General features: G+C 37.1%; 1 protein-coding gene across 1 annotated transcript; it reads left to right on the forward strand.

Moving 5' to 3' along the window:
• Positions 1-834: 834 nt before the first annotated feature.
• On the forward strand, positions 835-20,874 carry CASP7 (caspase 7; the record flags this gene model as incomplete). Its single annotated transcript, XM_079313147.1, has 6 exons — positions 835-947; positions 15,381-15,529; positions 16,383-16,511; positions 16,990-17,165; positions 18,484-18,625; positions 19,328-20,874. 6 exons carry the CDS (start codon positions 835-837, stop codon positions 19,549-19,551), a joined length of 933 nt encoding a protein of 310 aa, XP_079169273.1. The 3' UTR covers positions 19,552-20,874.
• Positions 20,875-21,444: the final 570 nt, after the last annotated feature.

The raw sequence follows: 21,444 nt of genomic DNA on the forward strand, positions 1-21,444 counted from the left end.
GGGGTCTGTGCGCTGCTGCTGCTGCCGGGTGTCCGCGGTGGTTTTCCATGTAAACGCGTGCTCTTTTCATTAAATGGATCTGCCTAACCATGGGGAAGGGGCAGGAGTCACTGTTAATGTCCTGGTGAAATGTGGGAGCAGAGAGCAGGTGTTTGAGTGCATCCCACCCTGGCTGAGGTCCTGCATCCTGCATCTCTCTGCTGAGCTGGTGCAGATCCGTCTGCTGCCCCTTCTCGGAGCTTCCCAACTGCTTAATGGTCTAGATTATATTAAAACCACGCGTAGAAAATACACAGGACTCTTTCCCTTATACGTGTGGCTGTGTATATGCAAATGAAAACACAGGAGCCCTTACTTTCATCCCAGCGTATTTTGGAAAACTTTCTGGGAATTACTTCTGTGATGTGGACAGTACACTCAGGCACATGGCAGGATTCTTGGGTCTACCTTGTGTAGGACTTTGACGATCCCAGAGGTCCCTTACCACTCAGAATATCCTATTTTATGATTGTATTCTATAATTCTGTGATCTTTCACCATAAAATTATTTTTAATTCTACTGTAATCTGCGGTGTTGAGAGTGGTATTAGATGAGTTCCTTTAAGTAGCTGCCGCAAGAAATTAGAGATGGCTGAGCTTGTGCAATGCCACAGCAATTCAGGACCAGAAATCTGTAGCCAGTTTTTCTTGAGGAAATATTATACAATGAAACTGACTAAAACCCTCACATGTGTCTTCTATAAACCAGACCATAAACAATCTCATTCATAGCAGTATTTCTAAAATGTCAGTGCTCACTGAGGGACACTTACATTTCTGTACTTTTATTTGCAGATGTCAGAGGATCAGCTTGGTGGTCTCCCTGCTGGAGAGGGAGGGGATGGAGATGTCTCTGATGTAGTTGATGCAAGGCCCGACAGAAGCAGCAGGTTCTCAGTTTTTAGAACGTAAGTTCCTATTGTACTCCTGTTCTTGTTGTTGTATCAGCTGCCATGATACCCTTTTAATCAAAGAAACACAAAAAAAAGCTTGATTTGATGTTCAGTTTGCCATGTCCACAATGTTATTGATGGTCTGGATAGAAAGGTGGTTTATGTCATATAAATTTAATGTATCTAGTTTGTACCTTAAAGCATTTCTTTCTAGTATCTCCCTACAGGGAAATCTATAATATCTCCTGTAAGTTTTATTTAGCAGCTAAGAGACCACCAAGTTCATTTAGCATCAATTATAGTCCCACATCTTAAACATTGACCTTTGCTGGAGCTGGGAGTTGAATATGGCATTAATTATCTATTTCACTGCACTCAGCTCAGCTAATCTCCAGCATCACTGGAATCCCCTGCTGACTGTGTCTAAGTTGCTTTAAAGCCTGGATGTGCCATCTAGATTGCAGCACAAAGAAGCCTCACCAAGTCTAGAGATGTAACCCCTTGCAGAACACATGAAAAGCCTTTAGTTTTAAAGCATAGTAGTCTCACTGGAGCAAAAGCTTACTTTCATTAAATCAGTGGGAAGCAAGAATTGTTTACTGCTCATTGCACTCCTGAAAGCACTGGATAAATGTGATTGGAAATGCAAAAGATGAAAAATGAACACGCAAAGTTTATAAATACTGTTGGATGTCAGCAAATGGTTATTTCATGTTGGATTTAAAAAGATTTTTGCAAGAGATATATATTGCAAAGTCTAATGCATTTACAGAGAGATTTTGATTTTTTTACTGTTAGAAATTTACATTAAAGTGAGCAATATAATTCAGAGAGTACATGGCTAATATACTTTTATTTTTGCTGTTTATTCTACGAGTTTAATAGGGGTAACAAATCTGTGAGAGAAGTGGAGATGCTTTAGTCTTAGAAGACTTTTGATGTGCTGTTAAGCAAATCACTGTTCTTCGTCAATTTATCATTCCTCAAATATGTTTCAAGATATGTATGTGTATTACTGATTTTAACAAATAGAGAAATGTAACATTTGTTTCTAAATCTTGTCAAATATTTTTCAAAGGTTTATTTTCAGCTTTATAAAATGTGTGTTTTGATATTTGATTTGGTCCTCTTTATAAGAGGTGATATGCTAATGCTATTATTAAATTATGCAACTCAAAGTTAATTTCCAAAGAAAAGGAAATAATCAGCATTTTTATGACTTTTTTCTACAAGAAATTTTCAAATAATTTGGCTATTCATCAGTTTGAGGCATTCATCTTTTGGGAACTCCTTGAAGATGCATTTTGCAACATTTTTCTTCAGAAGTAAAAAATTGCTCATTAATATGAAGTAATTGAGCGAATTCAGATTTTGTAAAAAAATACTTTTGAGAAATCTAACTGAGTTTCTTGAAGCAAGTAGTGGTTGCTTAAAGAGGAATGAGGTGCTTGACAATTAAGGTATTTGTCTTTATCCTACAGAAACTAAAAGTCTTTGGTCTGAAAGAAAATAGGAGAGGAATATGGGAGGATAAAGGAAGATGGGACATGATCTAAAACTATGATTGTAATAAAGAAGAGATAATGATCATTCTTTGTGCCTCACAGGGAATCTAGGGGCACATCCAATGAAAAATTCAGGCAGTTGGTTTAAAACAAATGTTAAGGTGTAATTTTAACATAGAGCAGAATGTCTCTCTAGGGCTTAAAGCCAGGGGATATGCAGATATCAAGATTTTAGGTAAATTCAGGAGAGATTAGAAAATTCCAGATGTTAACAACTTTGGTGAAGATGTTCTAAGTCACATCTCTGTGAGAATATATTCTGTATCCAGTTTCTTTTGTTTGTTTCCTTCTAGTCAGTACAGATACCAGGCTGGATGTACTTTTACTTGAACCAATGTGGCTCTGTCTTGATTGCCAAAGCTCCATTTTGGCAGCATGAAGTTACACACCTTAAATAAGGTGTCTAGAGAGCTTTGGAGTGACTATGATTTTATTGTCCCTTTTTTTTTGTTTTTTGTTTTATCAACCCAAGTCTTTACCAGCTGTGCAGTACTCTCAGTGAAATTCTTCACTGCATTTCATGTACTATTGCTTAACATATGTAAGTTCAATAGAAAAACAAGTAACTTGTGATGTTAAATAAGCACATTAATTTTAATTTGAGAGAACAGAGCAGTGAAAAGCTAAATTCAAAGCTGTGCAAAAAGACCAGCTGTTTCCAGTAGTTTCACATCTTCAATTTGCCACTCTCTGGCTGTGACAGGAGATCTACCTTGTCAGAGCAGTAACAATTAAATTAAAATCTTGCTCACTATATATTTCTGTCTGGCAAGTCTGAGGCTGCTTTACCAAGGGGACCACGAGGTTCAGAACAAGCCAGGATGGGCAGATTCTTCTGACATCTCAACTATTTAGGGAAACTGTCTTCTACATATTTCCTTCTCTTTGGAAAAGTGCTAATACTTAGCTAATGTTGGTGAGAAAAACACTATGGTAGGGAAAAGTGTTTGAAGAAGTTTTAGATTAAATCTGCCAGCCGTGTTTCAGTCTGGGATTTTTTTTGGTTTTTAGCCACTAGATGGCAGGAAGGTATTAATTTTGTGTACTGCAAAAAGAACAAAAAATGGGCTGTGTTGCAGTTGAACAGAAAGTTGAGTTTTAGAAAGCAAAAGTATCAGGACACATTCTGGTAAGGATGTGCACCAAAAAAAGTTTAAAACATGTTTAAAGAAAGATTCAGTTAAGGATTTCAAATGCATATTTTCTTTTTTTAGCTAAGTAATAGAATTTTTCCCCTACAAGTTTGAGGGTTTTTTTTACTGTGCTATGTGTACTTTTGTACTTTCAAGGCTTTAAATTACCCTGTGCTTCTCCACAGGGTAATTTAATATCTTCATTTGGCATAATTTGTGTTTTACTGGGGACCTCCATTAGGGAGATTGATAGCAGCAAATGCTTTTTAGCATCCAGGAAAGTTAATGTAACATGAAATGGAATAAAATTGCAGTTGCACTGTGGTAAGTAGAGCTAAGATTTTTCTTAATCCTAATTAAAGTAGGGTTTTTTTGAAAGATGCATCCAGAAATTCCCAAGGCTTGGTAGATTTGCATTTGCACTGTCAAAAATCCTGACTGCTCATGGGCTTCAGTGAAGAAACAATGAAGAAGTGTTTTGTTATTAGTAGTATCTAGGTACCAGTTTTATCCTAATTTAATTGTACAGAACTATTTGTCTTCTGGTTACTTTTATCTGCTCCAGCCCTACTGTCTTGTTTTACAGTTAATATTCCCTTTCTCATCTGGAAACAGAAAACACAATTTAAATAGCAATTTAAAAATCTTTACAAATACTTAGTTACAAATGAAAGTGTGTGATTCTATAGTGCCCTCAATGCAAACACATGGAATAGATTGTAAGAAAATCCCTCTGAGGAATTTGACAGGTTTTTTGGTGCATGTAGTCACCAAGAATATTTTAGCTGTTTAACACTGCAAATCCAAAATATCTGTAAGATATTTATTTCTGTCAAGTCACACCACTTTAAACTTTGAGACTTTTGAGTAATTTGAAAGTTTCCTGGAAATGCCAGTGTGCATCTTCCTTCTGAAGTTCAGTGGTTGTGATAGTTACATGGTTAAGATACCTACCAGGTTTGTAAATTAGTATTTAGATGAAAAAGTTTCATGGATATATACCTTTTCTTTTCATGTGTGCAATGTTTGAGTTGTAGGACATCAAAGTGGGGAACCAAAGATGTTACCAAAGGCTGTCAATTTTAACCTCATAACCCTTGCCTCAAATAACCTTGTCCTTCAAAGAATAAATATTCATTTTTGAGATTCATCCTCAGCTGAACCTCAGGTCTGGAGTTGTAAGAGGTGTAGAAAGTTGTCTTTGTTTCAGCTGAGCTTTTTTGTTGTTCTCTGTCTTTGGGGGATCTATTTTTCTTCCACTTTTCACAAAATTACATTAATTCTGAATTGGAAGGGACCCACAAGGATCATTGAATCTGGCTCATAAGTGCCTGTATGGGGATTACCAACAGCTTATTTTTATACTGATTTGTAAGAAAAACTGCTTTTCAGGTAGAACTTTTATGAAGAACAACTTCACAGTGATGCAGATACATAAGTTTTTTCAGAGTTTCCATTCTGTTACACGTTTTTCAGTGTCAGAATATTATAGACCTTTCAAAGTAAATATTGCTAAAAAAAGTATCTCTTTTATCCTTAGATAGACTAAAAATAGCAAGCTACTTAAAAGCAAATAACAGCTGATGAATCATTATCTGAAGTTATGTTCTGGGCTGCAACTCAGATGTCTGAGCTGACCTCCTGTTTCAGCCTCATGCTTCCTTAATGTCTCTAAGGAAGTCACTGTGTGCCTTAGTTTGTCCTGTAAATGGGTGATGATCTTTCCTTTTACTGTCACAGCTCCAAAATCTGTCACAATATAATTTTAATTTTGTTTGGAGTTTGTTTGTTCTGCTTAGCACATGGGAAAAAATCAATTGTTTATGTTCACCTGAAAGCACCAAACATAACATTTCAGAAGGACAATTAAGAGATTTAACAAGGAACAACAGGGATATTTCATTTTTATTACTCTCTTAAAGTCTGAGTTGGTTTTGCTTTGTTTTGGCTTGTTTGTTTGGGGGGGGGTGTTGGTGGGTTTTTTGTGTGTGTTTCTGGTGGGGATTTTGTTGTTGTTTGTTGTTGTTGTTTTTTTAAAGCAATTTTAGTTAGATCTGGAACTCAACTTCTGGAGAGCACTGCAGGAGTATTCAACAATGAGTGGAAACTGTGGTCAGTGCTTGTGCTTTCCCTTGGATGCTTACTGGATGTACCTCGTAGGAAAAGCCCAAGTATCTTGAAATAAGATCTAGTCTATATTACAAGAACTCATTGATTCACAGTCAATATTTGTTTCCAGTCTCCTTAGAGACTTCTTAATGTGAAGTACAGCAAACACTGGGTTATCCAGGAACTGCATCTGAAGTAATCACAGTCAAGTATCCTGATTACTTTTCAGTGCAGTGATTTATTTCCTTCATTACCACAAACTCTGGGCTGTATCATGCAGAATTTGGAGGACAGTTCTTTTCTAGTGTGACATTTAAGCTTTCAGAACAATCCAAACAAATTTAAGACAAATTTATAATAAACCAAAACTGTTTGTGGGTGAATATGTAGGCAGTAGTTGTATTAATTAAAATACAGAGAGGCTTTGTAAAGTATGCCTGTTAATTTGCAGTATTTTTCTGGACACATTGGTTGTGTAACTGTTGTAGCAATGGTAGGAGTGATGGTGGAGCAGGTGTTGACAGAAGGAAGAGGGATGTATCACCAGGTGAAGCCTGCTGTCCCTCCTGCATCTCCAAGTCAGTTTTTTGTGCTCTTACAGGGGAGCAGGGCTGGAATGAGTGCTGGGAGCAGTTTCCCTCTGTCAGCAGAGGTGCTCAGGCTGCATGACCTCAGCTGGCAGGGCTGGCTCTGAATGGCCCCACAGAACAGTCCAGGCGCCCCACTGCTGACACAGCAGGGCTGGGCTGGGCACACAGAGCATCCTGCCTCTCCTGCAATGTGACCCCGAGCATGGTGGGCTCCTGGCACTGCAGGGAACAGCAGACTTGCTCCTGAGCACAGGCTGAAGCTGTTTGCAGATGCAGTGTGGAGTACCATTTGATGACGAGCCAAGGTACTGTACAGTGTTATTCACCTCCTCCCTTCTCTCTGCCACCTGTTTGGAAAAATCATGAGTTTGTACCCTAAAACAGTTTAGTTCAGCTAATCCTAGCTCCACATTGCTAATCCTTGCCAGAGTGTTCTCTGAGCATCACTGTTTGAAGAGCTTGCTTTATTTTGAGCCATTTTCCAAGCAATCCATATGTACCTGTTAATGCCTCTTAGTACCTAGCAAAGGTAAAAGAAGATTCACCTTTTTGTTTTGTATATAATTGTCAGTTGTCTATGTACATTGTACTGCCTAGGTATGATCATGCAAGATTTCAGTTTCCAGAACACCCATGGAAGGTATGGATGTGCAGGTTTTCTAGAAATGAGCAGAAAGCCTTTCAGCAAGCAAAAATCTTTATTTGTAAAAATTTACCTTTTGAATGTTTTTTGGCTATTATGTTGCATCCAATATTGTGAGGCCTGCGTGGCAGATATCATCCAGCTAGTTGGGAAGCTGAATCTCAATTACAAAGTGATGATTGAGAGTTTAGAACTCTGTTTTGTAGCCATCACACCACACAATTGTCATGTGGGTTGTAAGTGATCCCTGAAATACTAAGTGAACAAAACTAGGGCACTGCTACCTGTTTATTTTCTTTTTAATTTTGTCTTTTTTAAACTGAAATGTGAACAATATTGAATTTTTTTGTCCAAAGTGCAGCTGCCTTAGTCCCAATGCACTTGGTCTTCTTCATTTGTATATAATAAATTAAACTGCAGACGTGGTTTTGATTAGAATTAGTTAAGGCCATCACTAACACATACTTTAAAAGGCAGGAAGGCATATTTAGATTAACCATCAGAACTTCAAAAGACATTTACAAAGTATGCCAGAAGTTGTAGTCTGAGGCTTGTTTTTCAAACAGCTCTGTTCTTTCATTATACCCTGAGTTGTCTTGGACTGGGTTTCTCAGGTTTTTAGAGAAGATTCTTTCTCCTAATTGGAGATGGATCTGAAACTAAAATGGAACAAAAAAGCTACAAGAGCAGCTTAGGGACTGAAAAATGTCTTATTTTAAAAATGTCTTTATTTATGAGGTATTTTAAATGTATTTAGCATTTCAGTTGATGTTAAATGGTCATATGCAGGTACTGGCAGTTTTCTCTCTTCAGGGAAACTGATGTGCAGTAATCAAAGTTAGGAATTTGTTTCTGGACTGAGAGCCACTGTGAACCTCCATAGTGGAGTTATACAATAAAAATGTAAACAATAACTTTACAGTAAGAATGGCTTTGAAAATAAGAATTTTAAAACTATTCTCTACTTTACTGGACAGAATCCCATAGTGGGTCAGGTTGGAAGGAGCACAGTGGGTCATCTGGTCCAACCTCCCTGCTCGAGCAGGGTCACCCCAGAGCACAGGCACAGGATTGCCACTGGGGTTGCTCAGTTGGTCAGAACATGGAGCATCACACCCTCCCCCTGGAAAGAAGCCACATGATCTGCAATTGCTTTATTGAATAACTTTGTTTAGACTTCATTTTGTAATGGAAAAACTAAGACCAAGAGATATGGAGTTACTTTCCTGAAGTTGTTCAACAGCAGAAACATAACTCATTTTGGTTTGTTTAATACTTTTCATCAAGTTAATTGGGCAAAGCATAGCTAGCATATGGTCTTAATAAATATATTTTATTCTGTGTTGTACTCTCGAAAGTGGTATTAGGAAACTTAGGGAAATGCCAGGATTTCTTTAAATAAATTGAAGTGGTTTATTTTGCAAATTTTCTGTGAAATCTGTTACAGTACTTTTACATATGTCTTATCAAGAACAAAAGTGTGTTTGTAGTATGATATTTTTTCTTTGGATAAATGAACTCTGTCCAGTCTTGGAAAGAATTTTTTAATGATAGCTTAGGTCCTTCCCAGCACTAGTATTATCTTGATAAGTTCAAGGAAATAATCTCATTGTTTACCTAACTCCTTTCTTTTGATACTGCTTCAGCAATATTTTCTGTTCAAAATTACTGTGTTTACAATTATTTGAAGAGCCTGTGACATGACTTTCCAAATGAACAAGAGGTGCTGTCCTAGTAGGTTCCTAATTTCAGGTCCATTCAAGGAAATGGCTTTGCGTCTGTTGATTTTCAAACTGGCTTTGTTTAGTCAGCTGACAATCTGATTCCAAAGATGTCCTTAAGAAGTCATGAACTAATTTCAAAAAGAAACTGAAGGCTCATTAATTCCTTCAGCCCTGTTCTTGAGAATTATTTTATTGCCTGAGCAATCCTGTTGCTCCCAAGGTGAAAGTGGAGTGTGTTCATTGGGGGCTGTGGTGTTCCAGGAAGCACACTGGCCATTTCCCTTTATTCCACCCATTCCCAAAAATGACTTTCCAAGTTTAGACATCTCAGCAAAGCAATACATCAATAGGCAAGGGCAGCACAGACTTTATACATCATCAATAAATATGAACTTCAGACACCAGTATTATCAGTTTAACATGTTTCACTGAAATTTTGAGTTTCTTTAACAGATGAAACAAGATCCTGGTAGAAATCTGGGAACAGTGTTGTTTGTGTGTGTGTTATTGTGTTGTTTATGTTTGCTATTCTAAACTGCAGCTGTCAGTTTTCATGCCTTTTGTGTAAGACATCTGCGTGTCATGGTAAGCAATGTAGGTGAAATAATGTTAAAATGCTTTTTGGAGAACTCCTATGTGCAGTTTTGTAAGACCACTTTTCTTCTCTCTGCTAAATGAAGACTTTCTATTGTGTGGAAAATATCCTGACTTTAGTATGAGATTTTTTTTAGTTTTCTTTTGACATCTATCTGGAATATATTTTAAAATAACCTTCTAAGGACTGGTGGTTTTGTTGGTGCTCATCTATCAAAGTCAGCAGTCCTTTGCTAATGTTTGCTAAAGGGAAATTGAAAATGTGCAATGCTTGCTTGAACTTCCTTCTATACAATTAGTGTTGTCCCATTTTCCTCAGGGGACTTTTGTTTCAACTATTAATGTTTTTCTTTCAGTTTCTCTACTGGAATATAATTTGCAAACCTGAGTATACACATTCAACTGCATTCTAATACAGTTTTATTATTTGGTCTAGACCTTGTGGTTTAGTCTTTGTCCCATATAGTTTATGCTTTCTGATTTTTAGCAGTAAAGGAATATTCATTTTTATAAAAGACAGTTCCAGTAATGACACATTCTTCTTGTCCAGAAATGTTGCTGTTCTGCCAAGCTGATGCAATATTAATGGGAAAAGGCAACAGGATAATCTGTTATTTGCATGCAGTTCTAAATCTGTGTGACACTACCAAAACAGATCTGACAAAGAACAAAGAGTCTGGCTTAGAAAACTTAAGATCTAAAAAGCTCCAGTCAGGTTTAACAAGTGTCTTTTGCTTGATACTGCCAGCAGGGTTCAAGATTAAAAAAAATTCCAAGTAGGGAGAGTGTACAATAATTAGAGGTGTATTAAATACAGTGAAATTAGACTGAATAAAGATATTAAAGCTGAATTAAAGTATTAAAGCTGGTAATTTGAAGAGAAGATTATGTAAAAGCTAGAGATCTTAATGCATGATCATCAGAAAGCATCAAACATATCAATTATGGAGCCCACATCATGGAGCCCTAGTTATTGAGGCTAAGGTAGAAACATAGAATAAAATACTGAACCTTCTTGTGGCTAATTTATAAATTCTGTTTCCTGTTCAGTTATTTTTTTTTATGAATAACTCTAAATTGATCTCCTGCACACTCAGTTTTACTACACATAGCTTAGTGATGCCTTGTAAATTCAAAAACAATCTTATTTGCATTTTCTTTGTTTTCTATCTATTCTTTCACTATCTTTTTAAATAAATAAATACAGGACAGGATTTTCCCCAAAAAATCAAACAACATTTGTGATGAGCAGTAGTCACAAACTGAATTTGTACTGTGCATTCAGCAATGGAAGGAGTGGGGTTTAGACAGAAAGAGCAACAGAAAGCCACACAAACTGCATAAAAATAAATCAGCAATATAGGCTGTGTAAGTTTCTTTAGGGGCCTTAGAACTAATACACTGTCCCATACAATCCACAATACTGTAACTGATTGGGAAACTAATTCAAATGAAGAATGGAAAGAGATTCCTAAATGTCAGAAGTCCTAAGAGAAACATCTCAGTTGTTTGTAATAGATTAAAGAGCATTGCAATTCAAGACACCTTGCATCCCACATTTAAGTGTATGAAAGTTCTGGTGGGTGTTCATGGATTACCTGAGAATATTTGTACTGTCCTCTGTTGTAATCTTACTTAGACTCAACAGAAAGGTTGAGAATGTGACAGAAACTACAATAAAACTATTCACCAATGCAAAAAAAAAAAAAAAGTGGACTTCAGAAGGAATCCCGAAGTGATGTGTTTTGCAAAGACACAATGTTTTTAAGGGCAAATTTTCTTTTTAACAGAAACATGTTATCAGTTATTCAAAAATTACACTCCACATTGTATAAAAGAATGAAGTCAGAGTAAAACTGTCTTAATGTTTTGAGTTATTCCTTATCAAGGAAAGGTGAAATATACTGAACTGCACAGAGCAGAGTAAGACACAGTTCTCTCCTTTTGTGGGTTTACTTCAAATAGAAATGAATTGAAGCAGTGTGGCCTTTTCCACCCAACTCTGAATGTCAGCTCCCTTAAATAATGTAGAATTGTAGAATTTTTTTTTTTATCTGCTTACATTTTTCAGTAGAGCAACGAAGTTCCCCAATTTTCCTGGGAGAGAAGGGGACTGCAGATTTTTGTAAAACCTAGATATCCCTCTATAATATCATTTTAGAGTTTATTTTGAGCACCTGTCCCTGGAAAAAAACAGTCAAATAGCCAGGTAGAAGAGTAGATGAATATTAGATGAATAAAGATAATGCTCAAGGAAACCTTTGTCCTGCACATGGATTATTGATATGTTGGTATGTCACACTAATATATGGCAGCAACAGGAATTGAGGGAGGTGCCAGTATAAAGGAAGTCAAAGGAGAGAAAATCACAGCTGCTAAAAGAGACTGCTTTATTTTTTTCTGAATAATTTTAAGGTATTGTTGATATTTTTATCCTTAAATCTTGAACCATGTTGAAACAATAATTTATTCCAAGTATAAAAGAAGGTTTGTTGTGATAAGTGGCAGTCCTTCATAATCCCATCCACTACTTGTGTGTGTTTCTCCATGGACTTTGACAGAATTTCAGCCACTCATGTTGATAAAACATTTGACTACTTCTATTTAAAAGTTTAGTTTAAAAATGGTAAACAGAATAGATAACTTTAGCTTTAAAGTTAAGAAAAGTGGGAAGTTGATAATAATGATTTTCACAGGGTTGATACTGACTGAGTCTAGACTTGATGAAATCACATTCCCACATGCTGCTGGCAAGCCTAAGGCCTGGATTTAGAGACACTGGATTTAGAGGTGAAAGCATGCAAGCTGTATGAGAGGAGTGGAGTTTCAGTTTTGCTGAACTTTTGACCAAAGGGAGAGAACATGAAATACGTGACAGCAATAATGGAGAGAATATTTCTGTGTAAGGGAAGGATCAGTGACCACTAATGGAGTGAGGAGTAATGGCACAGCTGTAATTAAGACATGAAGAATGAATAAACAGTCATGAAATTCAGCTTTCTGTTTAGTCCAAGAAAGTTTGAATCCCATAAGAGGGAAATTAAAGAGAAGCAGGAAGAAATCAAGCAGAGGGCACATAGCTTAAAACATTTTATAACATCATATAACTAATCTGTGGAATATACAAAACTAATCTGTGGAAAATACAGTAATTAAAAAGATTAGTAAGAACAGCAGTAAACATTTATATTAGCAGGTGTTCAGTTCAAAGTTCAGAAAAAAATATTTAGACTTTCATTCATAAGCCAGCCTGTCACTGACAGGAGTTCTCCTTTAAGGCCTGGTTATTACTTATTTACAACTTTATTAGTTATCATTACAAGGTCTGATTTAGCTTGTTGAATCTGAAAAGTTGGACTTGGACATTATACTGTGAGTGTAGTCCAGTCAGGCCACATTGCTATGCTACATTGGCACAGGAACCAGAATTTTTGAAAAAGGATTTCTGTCGGGGCTGCAGGTCTAGCCTAAGTAAATCCATGGCCTTTGCTTCCTTATTCATTCAGTTTGGGCTGATGCCAAAAGATTTTTGGAACTTTTTATTGTCTGCCAGGAAAGAAGTGATAGGTGTAACCACACTGTGGTTTTTAGTATCTCATTAACCTGTTCATCCAGGAGGAGTCATTGGAGTAAAACCATAGTCCTCTGTGAAGGAATGGGGAAATGTGCTGCCAGGGCTTGCTGGGGCACTGGGCAGGCTCAGAGCTTCTGGCTGCCTGTGAGAATTCCAGCAGCAGGAATTACATCCCTGAAACTCCCGAGTGTTTCTGCATGAATGAGTGCAAACCATTGAGCTTGGAGTGAATGGTTTCAGAGGAGTTGCATGGCTGCACTGCTGTGCCACTTAACCCTTGCTGCTGTGTTCAGTGAGGCTTTTTGGGGTAATGTGGCTGCCTGGTTTCTGGGCTAGGCTTAGCTCACTCCCAGCACTATAGGAGAGAAAACTGTGCAAACGTGGTGCTGCTCAAATGGGTCCATCCCTGAGGGTTGGACATAAACAGAAATGTGTGCACAATCCCCTTGAAAATATCCTATTGTCCATAACAGCCACTGTAGGTGGAACTTATTCAGGAGATCACTGAAGCCAGATAAATCTGTAGAAACTGGAATCTGTGGGCTGAAGAAATTCCTCTTCATGGACCTGAGTGGTTATTTGTTCTTCGGAAATTTCTTTTTCTCTCTTTGACAAAAAACTGTTTGGTGATGGAGGATCAGGGGAAATTTTAGGTTAAAATAAGAATCCAAGATCCCTTTGAAAGTCAAAAGTAATATAAGCATCATACAGCTCTGACTAATTCTTTAAAAAAATTAGTTAAGAATTGGTTAAGTCTTTTTCTTGAGGCAAAGCATATTTAATTATTACTTCCAGAGCCCTCAAGAAGCCTATGCAAGAATCTCCATACTTGAAATTTGTCAGAAAAAAAATCCTGTATTTCCAGACATAATCCTCAAGTAGGTATGGTTAAATATCTTATTTTTTAGTCTCTAAGGGAAGTCTGAAAGAGAACATGATATTAAGATGGTCACATGCAAAAAGAGTATAATGAAAACCTGCCAGGTGCAGCTATTTAATTTGGCCCTTTATAATAGAGCGTGACAGCACTCAAAGATAAGAAAAAGCTGTTTTGAAATTGAATTGCAGTAGCATTTATACATGATGAATCATTTAAAGAAGGTTTGATTTAGATTCCAATTAGTCTTGTCCTTTAGTAATAAAAAAGAGGACACTTAAAGCAAAAAGATGACCATTGTTAAATCAGGAAGGTAAGAAAATAGATTACCTAAACAACATTTAATCAATTCATAGCAACCTCATGTCTGCAGGTTACTATTGAAGTAAATAAATTAATAATTCTTTAGGAAGATGTCAGAATGAGAATAGTGAAAGAACTTAAATTAATTGTGATTATAGGAAAAATCTAATTTTGTTATAACCAAACTGTATTATACAGTTCTTTGTGCTGTGCAAGTAGTTTATGTTTTCCTCTCAGACATCAGTAATAAATACTATTGGAAGCTGGATGCTGGAACAAGTAAGAGTGACAATAACTTCTTCTGCCCTTTCCTGAGCATTGTTTTAAGTTGGCTGGCTCCAAAGCTTGCTTTGATTCTGAGGTTGAATCAAACTCCTTATAGGCTCTTACTGGCTTCAGTTCTGCTTGAGGAAATCTTAACCACACCTGAAGCCAACCTGCTTGGACCAAAAAGTCCACCTCTAAAAGCAAGTACTGAGTTCCTCATGCTTGTCCATCAGGTGTGAATGCTGGCTGCAATTGGTTTGGTATTAATACTTTATTTAGATTAAATCTGTGAGTAATGTCTGTGCTGTCCCTTGGCATCTCTTTCTAATCCAATCTAAGACTCCTGTACATAGCAAAAACATCAGTACACAGTCACATAAACAGAGAAGATTTGTTGATATAACCTATTAACATCATTATTGTAATAACTTGATTTGTTTTTTCTTAGTTTTATTTGACAAGAAGTTCAGGTATCAATGATTACATTGAAATGTGTAGGGTTTTTGCATAGGTTCAGACTCCTGTTTGGCAGACCAAATTAACACGTGACTTGTTCACATCTATAACCTTTACCAGTAGAAACTGCCTACTGCTTAGTCTTAGTCTGCACAGAATTTAGGGATGATGGTGATTCAGTAAGCAAATCTCATCACACAGTTGGGTAAACTGCATATCTTCATGTTCCTGGAGTAGCTGTTCAGGGAAATCTGTCTTTTCTTACATTAATTGCTTATAGTAAAAGTAAAATATGTCCAGAAACAGTTTGTAAAATGTTCCTGCCAGCCTGACTTCATGTAGGCAGTTTGTTTTATCTCTGGGTCAGGATCTGTGTGTGCTGCTGCTGGCTGCAGTTCACTCCAGTTATTTCACCTCATCACAATCCATCCACACACAACAATCCCTTCATGGAAATCACAAGATCTCTATGCCTTGATCCAAAATGTAAATGGAGAAAGCAAATATTAGAGAAGGAGAAACACTGGGCAGGGCTGCAGGAATGGTTTGAATTACAGTAAATAGGCCATGCATGTGACTGGTCACTAACAATAATTTCATTTGGTTCACCTAGAAAAAAGAAGAATGGAGAAGAAGAGCAGCCAAAGCCCTCTCTCAGTAATCAATACCGAATTGTTACACCCACATTCCAGTACAATATGGATTACAAGAAAGTTGGCAAATGTATTATTATAAACAACAAAAATTTTGAAGACAAAACAGGTAATGCTCTTTCTTTGAGGATACTCATTACAGAGCATAGAATTTTTATACTTCCTTTAATCAATAAGTATTCTATTTTTAGGGCATGGAATTTTAATGAATGCTTTTTCTTTTTTGATAAATAGTTGTTCCTAAAACTTTTCCTGTTCTCTAACACTTCTGTTAGAGTGACTCTTTTCAACATCTTTTCAGTATATGTCTCAAAGACCATGTCTCCTTGCTGTACCAACTTCAAACTAACCCTTTGTTCCAAAGTTAAAAACTATGTTGTTAAAATTCGAACTTTGGCATCTGAAACCCATGTTATAAATTCTCTTCCCTGAGCTACAGCTGTGAGCTACAAAAGCTAATAGCTGTAGGTGTGCTGTGTTCACACTCCTGCATTTAACTTTCCAGACCACATGTGGTTTCAAGGTAGATAAATACCTGTGTTATAATCAGGCTTGTAGGATTTTTCCTGTACACTTGTAAATTGTTTTCCCCGGAGATTCTTTTGCAGTTTATTTTAGTGGGTATAATTGGGACACTTTTCAACAGGTTTTCCATGGGGGGCTTTGTGCCTGTGTGGGACTGCATAGCCAAAATGAGAAGGATCATCCTTGATGACCTGTGTTGCAAGATGCTGAGGGCACACCAGCATTTTTCAGAATAAAATATGTGATAACAGTGATCATTGCATTTTTCAAGAAATCTCACAGTTTGTTCTCAGTGCTGCTAGAGGATTGTTTTTAAAACATGTCACCGAGATATTGCTGAAGTTTATCAATTATAAACTTAAACATTTGCCTTTGAACATGTGAATCATTTTGGGTTGTGTAATGTGCAGTCAACCATGTTCTTTGTTTTCCAGCAGGAATGGGCACACGCAATGGCACTGACAAAGATGCTGGAGATCTTGCCAAGAGTTTTAAAAACTTGGGGTTTGAGGTCCTAATATACAATGACCGAAGCCGTGATGATATGGAAAAATTACTGAAGCAAGGTAAAAATTCAGATAGTAGAATAAATCAGAGGGGAGCAGACATTTGAAATTCACTGAATCTACTCCCTGCTCACAACAGGTTAAAGTAGAGCAGATTGCTTAGACCCCTCACATACAATTTTCTGTATGGAGGGATTTGTCTTCTTAATAAACTGGGCTTAATTCCCCACCTCATCCCCCACCATCAATTCAGAAATGCACAGTGTTCTTGTGAAGTATTTGTCCTGTGTATTAGGTGAAGGGTCTTGTTATATTAGATAAGGAGCTCAGCCTGTTCATTCCAGTGGGCTGAACTCAGAGTCCAGTGAAGGAAGCATCCACATACTCAACGAGCTCATCACATTGTAAAAGATGAGCCACTCCTTCTCATGCCTGGCAGTACTAGCCCAGTGTATATTTAGCCTCAGAAAAATGTGTTTACTAAATATAATTCTCTTTCAAGCCCAGCTTCCTTTTGACTCAGTTGTTTGCCTTGTAGCTGCTGAGGAGAACCACAGTGATGCTGCCTGCTTTGCCTGTATCCTCCTGAGCCATGGAGAGGAAGGGCTCATCTATGGCACAGATGGGCCCATGGCTATCAAGAGCCTGACTGCACTCTTCAGGGGAGACAAGTGTAAAAGCCTCATAGGCAAACCCAAACTGTTTTTCATTCAGGTAATAGCCCTAAGGTAAATAGAGCATCCTATCCTCTGCTGGTTGTCTGCCCTAGAAAAACCCTGTGGCTTCACTTACTGAATGTTGGTGGAGGTTTTGTGAAAAAATGTGCTGAGAGAAATTGTCTGTGGGCAAAATTATTGTTTGTTTTTAAAAGATAATTTATATATGAGGTTCACAGGTGTGAAGAATATTATAATTGTAATTTTCTACATAGTTTCTCTTGGTAATATATCAACTTCAAAGCAGAAAGATAAACTCACTTCTGTGCAGGCAGAGCTAAGGAGAGTACATGATTTTCAATAGGAATAATACTGTCCAAGTCTCTTTGAATGAAGGCTGCCTCTACAAATTACTGCTAAAAGAAACATTTTTCTTTTCCTCAGTAGCCTAAAAATTTATATTGCATTTTAAAATTTACATATAATTAATTGGATATTAGTTAAACTTTTAAAGATAACTGTTTCAAACAGCATTAACTGACATATGAATGAATTCTGAATTATGTCTGAATTATCTTTTTTTACATAATACATAGTATTATTTGCATATAAGAGTTGCAGCAGGTGTGGTTTTCCCTAGGCTATTCCATCAATTAATCCTCATCCTCAAAGTGAAAACTGTTTTAGAGTCTTCATACAACTAAAGTGATGTTTTTTCTAATTACACTTTTGAAATGGTTACTTTATAGACTTCTAAATTGCCTCAATAAAGGCAACCAGCCCTCTTATATAAGCCAGTCAGGCTTGTTCTTTTGCAAGAGCTGTCAGTCCAAGCTGCTGATCAAGAGCTGAAAATTACCCACATGGAGCATTGTCCCAGTGTGCCCTTTAGCTAAACCCATGATTAAGAGAAAATTAAGAATCAAAGAGATAAATGGAAAAGTATTAAAAACACAATATACTTGCACTGGGTGGTCAAACACTAGAACAGGTTGCCCACACTGTAGAATCTCCACCTGTGGAGCCCACTGTCAATAAATTGTCCAGGGGTCACACTGCATGTGGCATTATAATGTTATAAATAATTTTGAGTGCTGAGAATTACTCTAACCTGGTAAAATCAACCATGGTTAGAATAAACCAAAGCTGACATGGCACTTGCTGACAAACAGCTGAGATGCACAGCCTCAACACATTTGCTCCCTCTGCTTACAGGATGTATATTTTTAAAAGGGAAAACTCACTGAACAATGAGATATCCCCCAGAATTGCATCTCTGCTTTTAATACATGCAAAGTACTGCTTAGAACTTAAAAAAAATGGATGAATGCTAATTGTTATAACACCCTATTTCTGTTTATATTCTCTGCTTTCAGGCCTGCAGAGGCTCTGAATTTGATGAAGGTATACAGACTGACTCTGGACCTGCCAATGACAGGTGCCTGGAGACAGATGCCAACCCGAGATACAAAATCCCAGTAGAAGCAGATTTTCTGTTTGCTTATTCCACAGTGCCAGGTAAGGAAAAGAGGGTCAGGATGGGGGCAGGAGCCTGAAAACTCAGCATCCCTACAGAATTGGAGATGGACCCCCAGTGATGATACACTGCACACTGATGGACAAAACACAAAGGCTCAGTGAGCATTGGGTGTCCATCCCTTCTACACTGGCTGTAGAGGAGAAGGGAGATTACAGGTGGAAAAGGCAGAGCTGTTTTCTGGGAATTCTGTCCTTCCTGTGGTGTGTTGAATGCATGATGAAGGCAGGGCATGTCTTGGGTTTGTAATACTGTATTTCTGTTTTAATTTTCCTAATAAAAAACTGTTATTCCTAATTCCCATATCTTTGCCCGAGAGCCCCTTAATTTCAAAAGTATAATAATTTGGAGAGAGGGAGTTTACATTCTCCATTTCAAAGAAAAGCCCCTACCTTTATTAGCAAATACCTGTCCTTCAAACTAAAACAAAGGGCAGTAGAAAACTAATTCTCAGAAAGGAAACCTGTTGAAATTTACGTCTTGCAGATTCCCAAATGCCAAAATGTAAAAGCAATGTGAGGTTTGGAGAGTTAATATATTTTATTCTCAACTTTAATGAAGTAGGATATGTGACACAACTGTTAGAAGTTCAGCACTCTGTGTGTGCATTGTTAATCTTTGCCCACAATCTTTCCCACAAAAGTGCACAAATAACTCCGTGTATTTTCTTCCTTTCCTGTCAGGTTATTACTCCTGGAGGAATCCTGGAAGGGGCTCCTGGTTTGTGCAGTCTTTGTGCTCTGTGCTGAATGAGCATGGGAAGCAGCTGGAGATCATGCAGATCCTCACTCGGGTCAACTACGTGGTGGCCACGAATTTCGAGTCGCAGTCGGACGATCCGCGCTTCAGCGAGAAGAAGCAAATCCCCTGCGTGGTCTCCATGCTCACCAAGGAGCTCTACTTCTGAAAGTGCCTTCTGGGGCAGCCCCTGGGGAGAGGTCAGGGCCTGCCTTTGAGTGGAGATGTGGTTGTGAGCAGGAGTAGCACATCTGTAATGACAGAGATGTAATGATACTGAATTTTTGTGTTGTATGAGCTGGGGCGTCTGGTGGATGGACAACATGCAATATTTTAAAGGAGCTGTGGGCCAGCCTGACAGCTATTACTAATTACTGTATCTTGGTCATGATTTATGGCTACTGAAGATGTTATGAGTCAGCTACCTGACCCATAAAGTTTTTCCCAGAAAGCAGATTGTAAATTAAGAATAAAAACAAAAAATCTTGAGACTCCTTGTTTACTGCTAGGTCTGGCACCATAGCATCCTTGGAAATTTCCAAAGATCATATTATGGGTATGTCCAGTTTGTAGCTATTTAAAAGGGTGTTTCTTGTCTAATATATTAATTTCCTTTTAATGGACATTATTATTGAAGGTTAAATGGTTGCTCTGTGCTCAATCTGGAAGTCATTTTAGTTAATCATCATTCTAGCATAAGATGAATGTATAAAAAATCTCTATTTTTAGATTATTTACCTGAATAGTGTAGAAATTTAACAAATAGAACAATCAAAATTAAAATCTTTGCAAAAGATTGGCAAATTTGACCTGGATGATACCATATTAAAGTGCCATTGTAAAGATATTTTGCCTTATAGATGACAATTGACTGGGAGAACAACCTGAAACAGTGGTATTGCAATTCTGCTTGCAGAAATAAAAACATCTGCTTATTGAATCAGAACTTTTTATCCATCAGAAAGTAAAGGACAAGGCTTTATTATCAAACATTAAAATTTAATGTTAAAAAGGTAGAATTATATGTTCCAGTAACAAATGTATGTTTAGATTTAACTTCTAGTTGTGAGGAGTTTTGCCAAAACTGGAAATGCTTACTTGAATCAGGAATCAGAAAAGCCTTCTTAGTTACTGTACGGTCTTGATTTTGTGTTTTAGAGTTATGTTGGTGATGTTTATATTTCTACTTTTTATATTCACTTTAGTTAGTAGCTAGGTCAAAAAAGTAAATTTAATGATATGGTTAAACTGATAAAGAATGAGTTGTTCACCCTTTTCCCACTTAATGTATTCTATACTCCTTGCAATCTTCTGAGAAAATAAGTGCATAGTATTAAAGTTACCAAATTGTTAAGTTTATTTTCTTACAAATACTGTGACATAATGAGACATATATTTTTTCCATAAGTCAAATTTACAGTTGTTAGAATTAAATAAATGGTGCTTTATGGATGTGTTGAGCATGACATCAATAAAGACCTTTTTTTAAAAATTTCTTTTGTATATATGCATGTTTGTCACTCCATCTGGTAAAGTAAAAACCAACCAAGATATATCCCAGTCCTTTTTTCATTAAAGAGTGCAAGTGGTCTCTGTCACCTTTTCAGGAGGAGGTTTACAGTGTCAGTGGAAAGGTAGATTAGAAAAGTAATTTGGCATTGGGTGACTTGTGTTGGACAGGCCACATCCTCTCTTGGAGTAAACCAAAGGTTACTCCAAGGGGAAGTATTTTATTGGAAATACCATATTCTAGCAGTGCTTAGTCTTGCCCTGTATGCAGTAAATTGTGCAGTGCTCTAGCAGTGTATGTGAAATTGTTCTCCCTGTTGCTTCTGCCTAATAGCTCCATCTTTAGCTGTTTTCTGGCATTAAGGATATTCCTGGTTTACCATGGCCAGGCAACATTTGAGTATTTATTACTTCTCTGGAAGCTCTTTCATGTCTTTATAGTTCCTTAGTGTTTATTTGCTTGAGGTTTAGCTTGTTTTTGAATTTCTGTGAACAATATTCCCCTGTCTCCAGAACTATCCTTCAGGCCAGTTCCAATATATGAGATAAAGAA

The sequence above is a fragment of the Erithacus rubecula genome, assembly GCF_903797595.1.
Source record: "Erithacus rubecula genome assembly, chromosome: 9".
Taxonomy (NCBI): Eukaryota; Metazoa; Chordata; class Aves; order Passeriformes; family Muscicapidae; genus Erithacus; species Erithacus rubecula.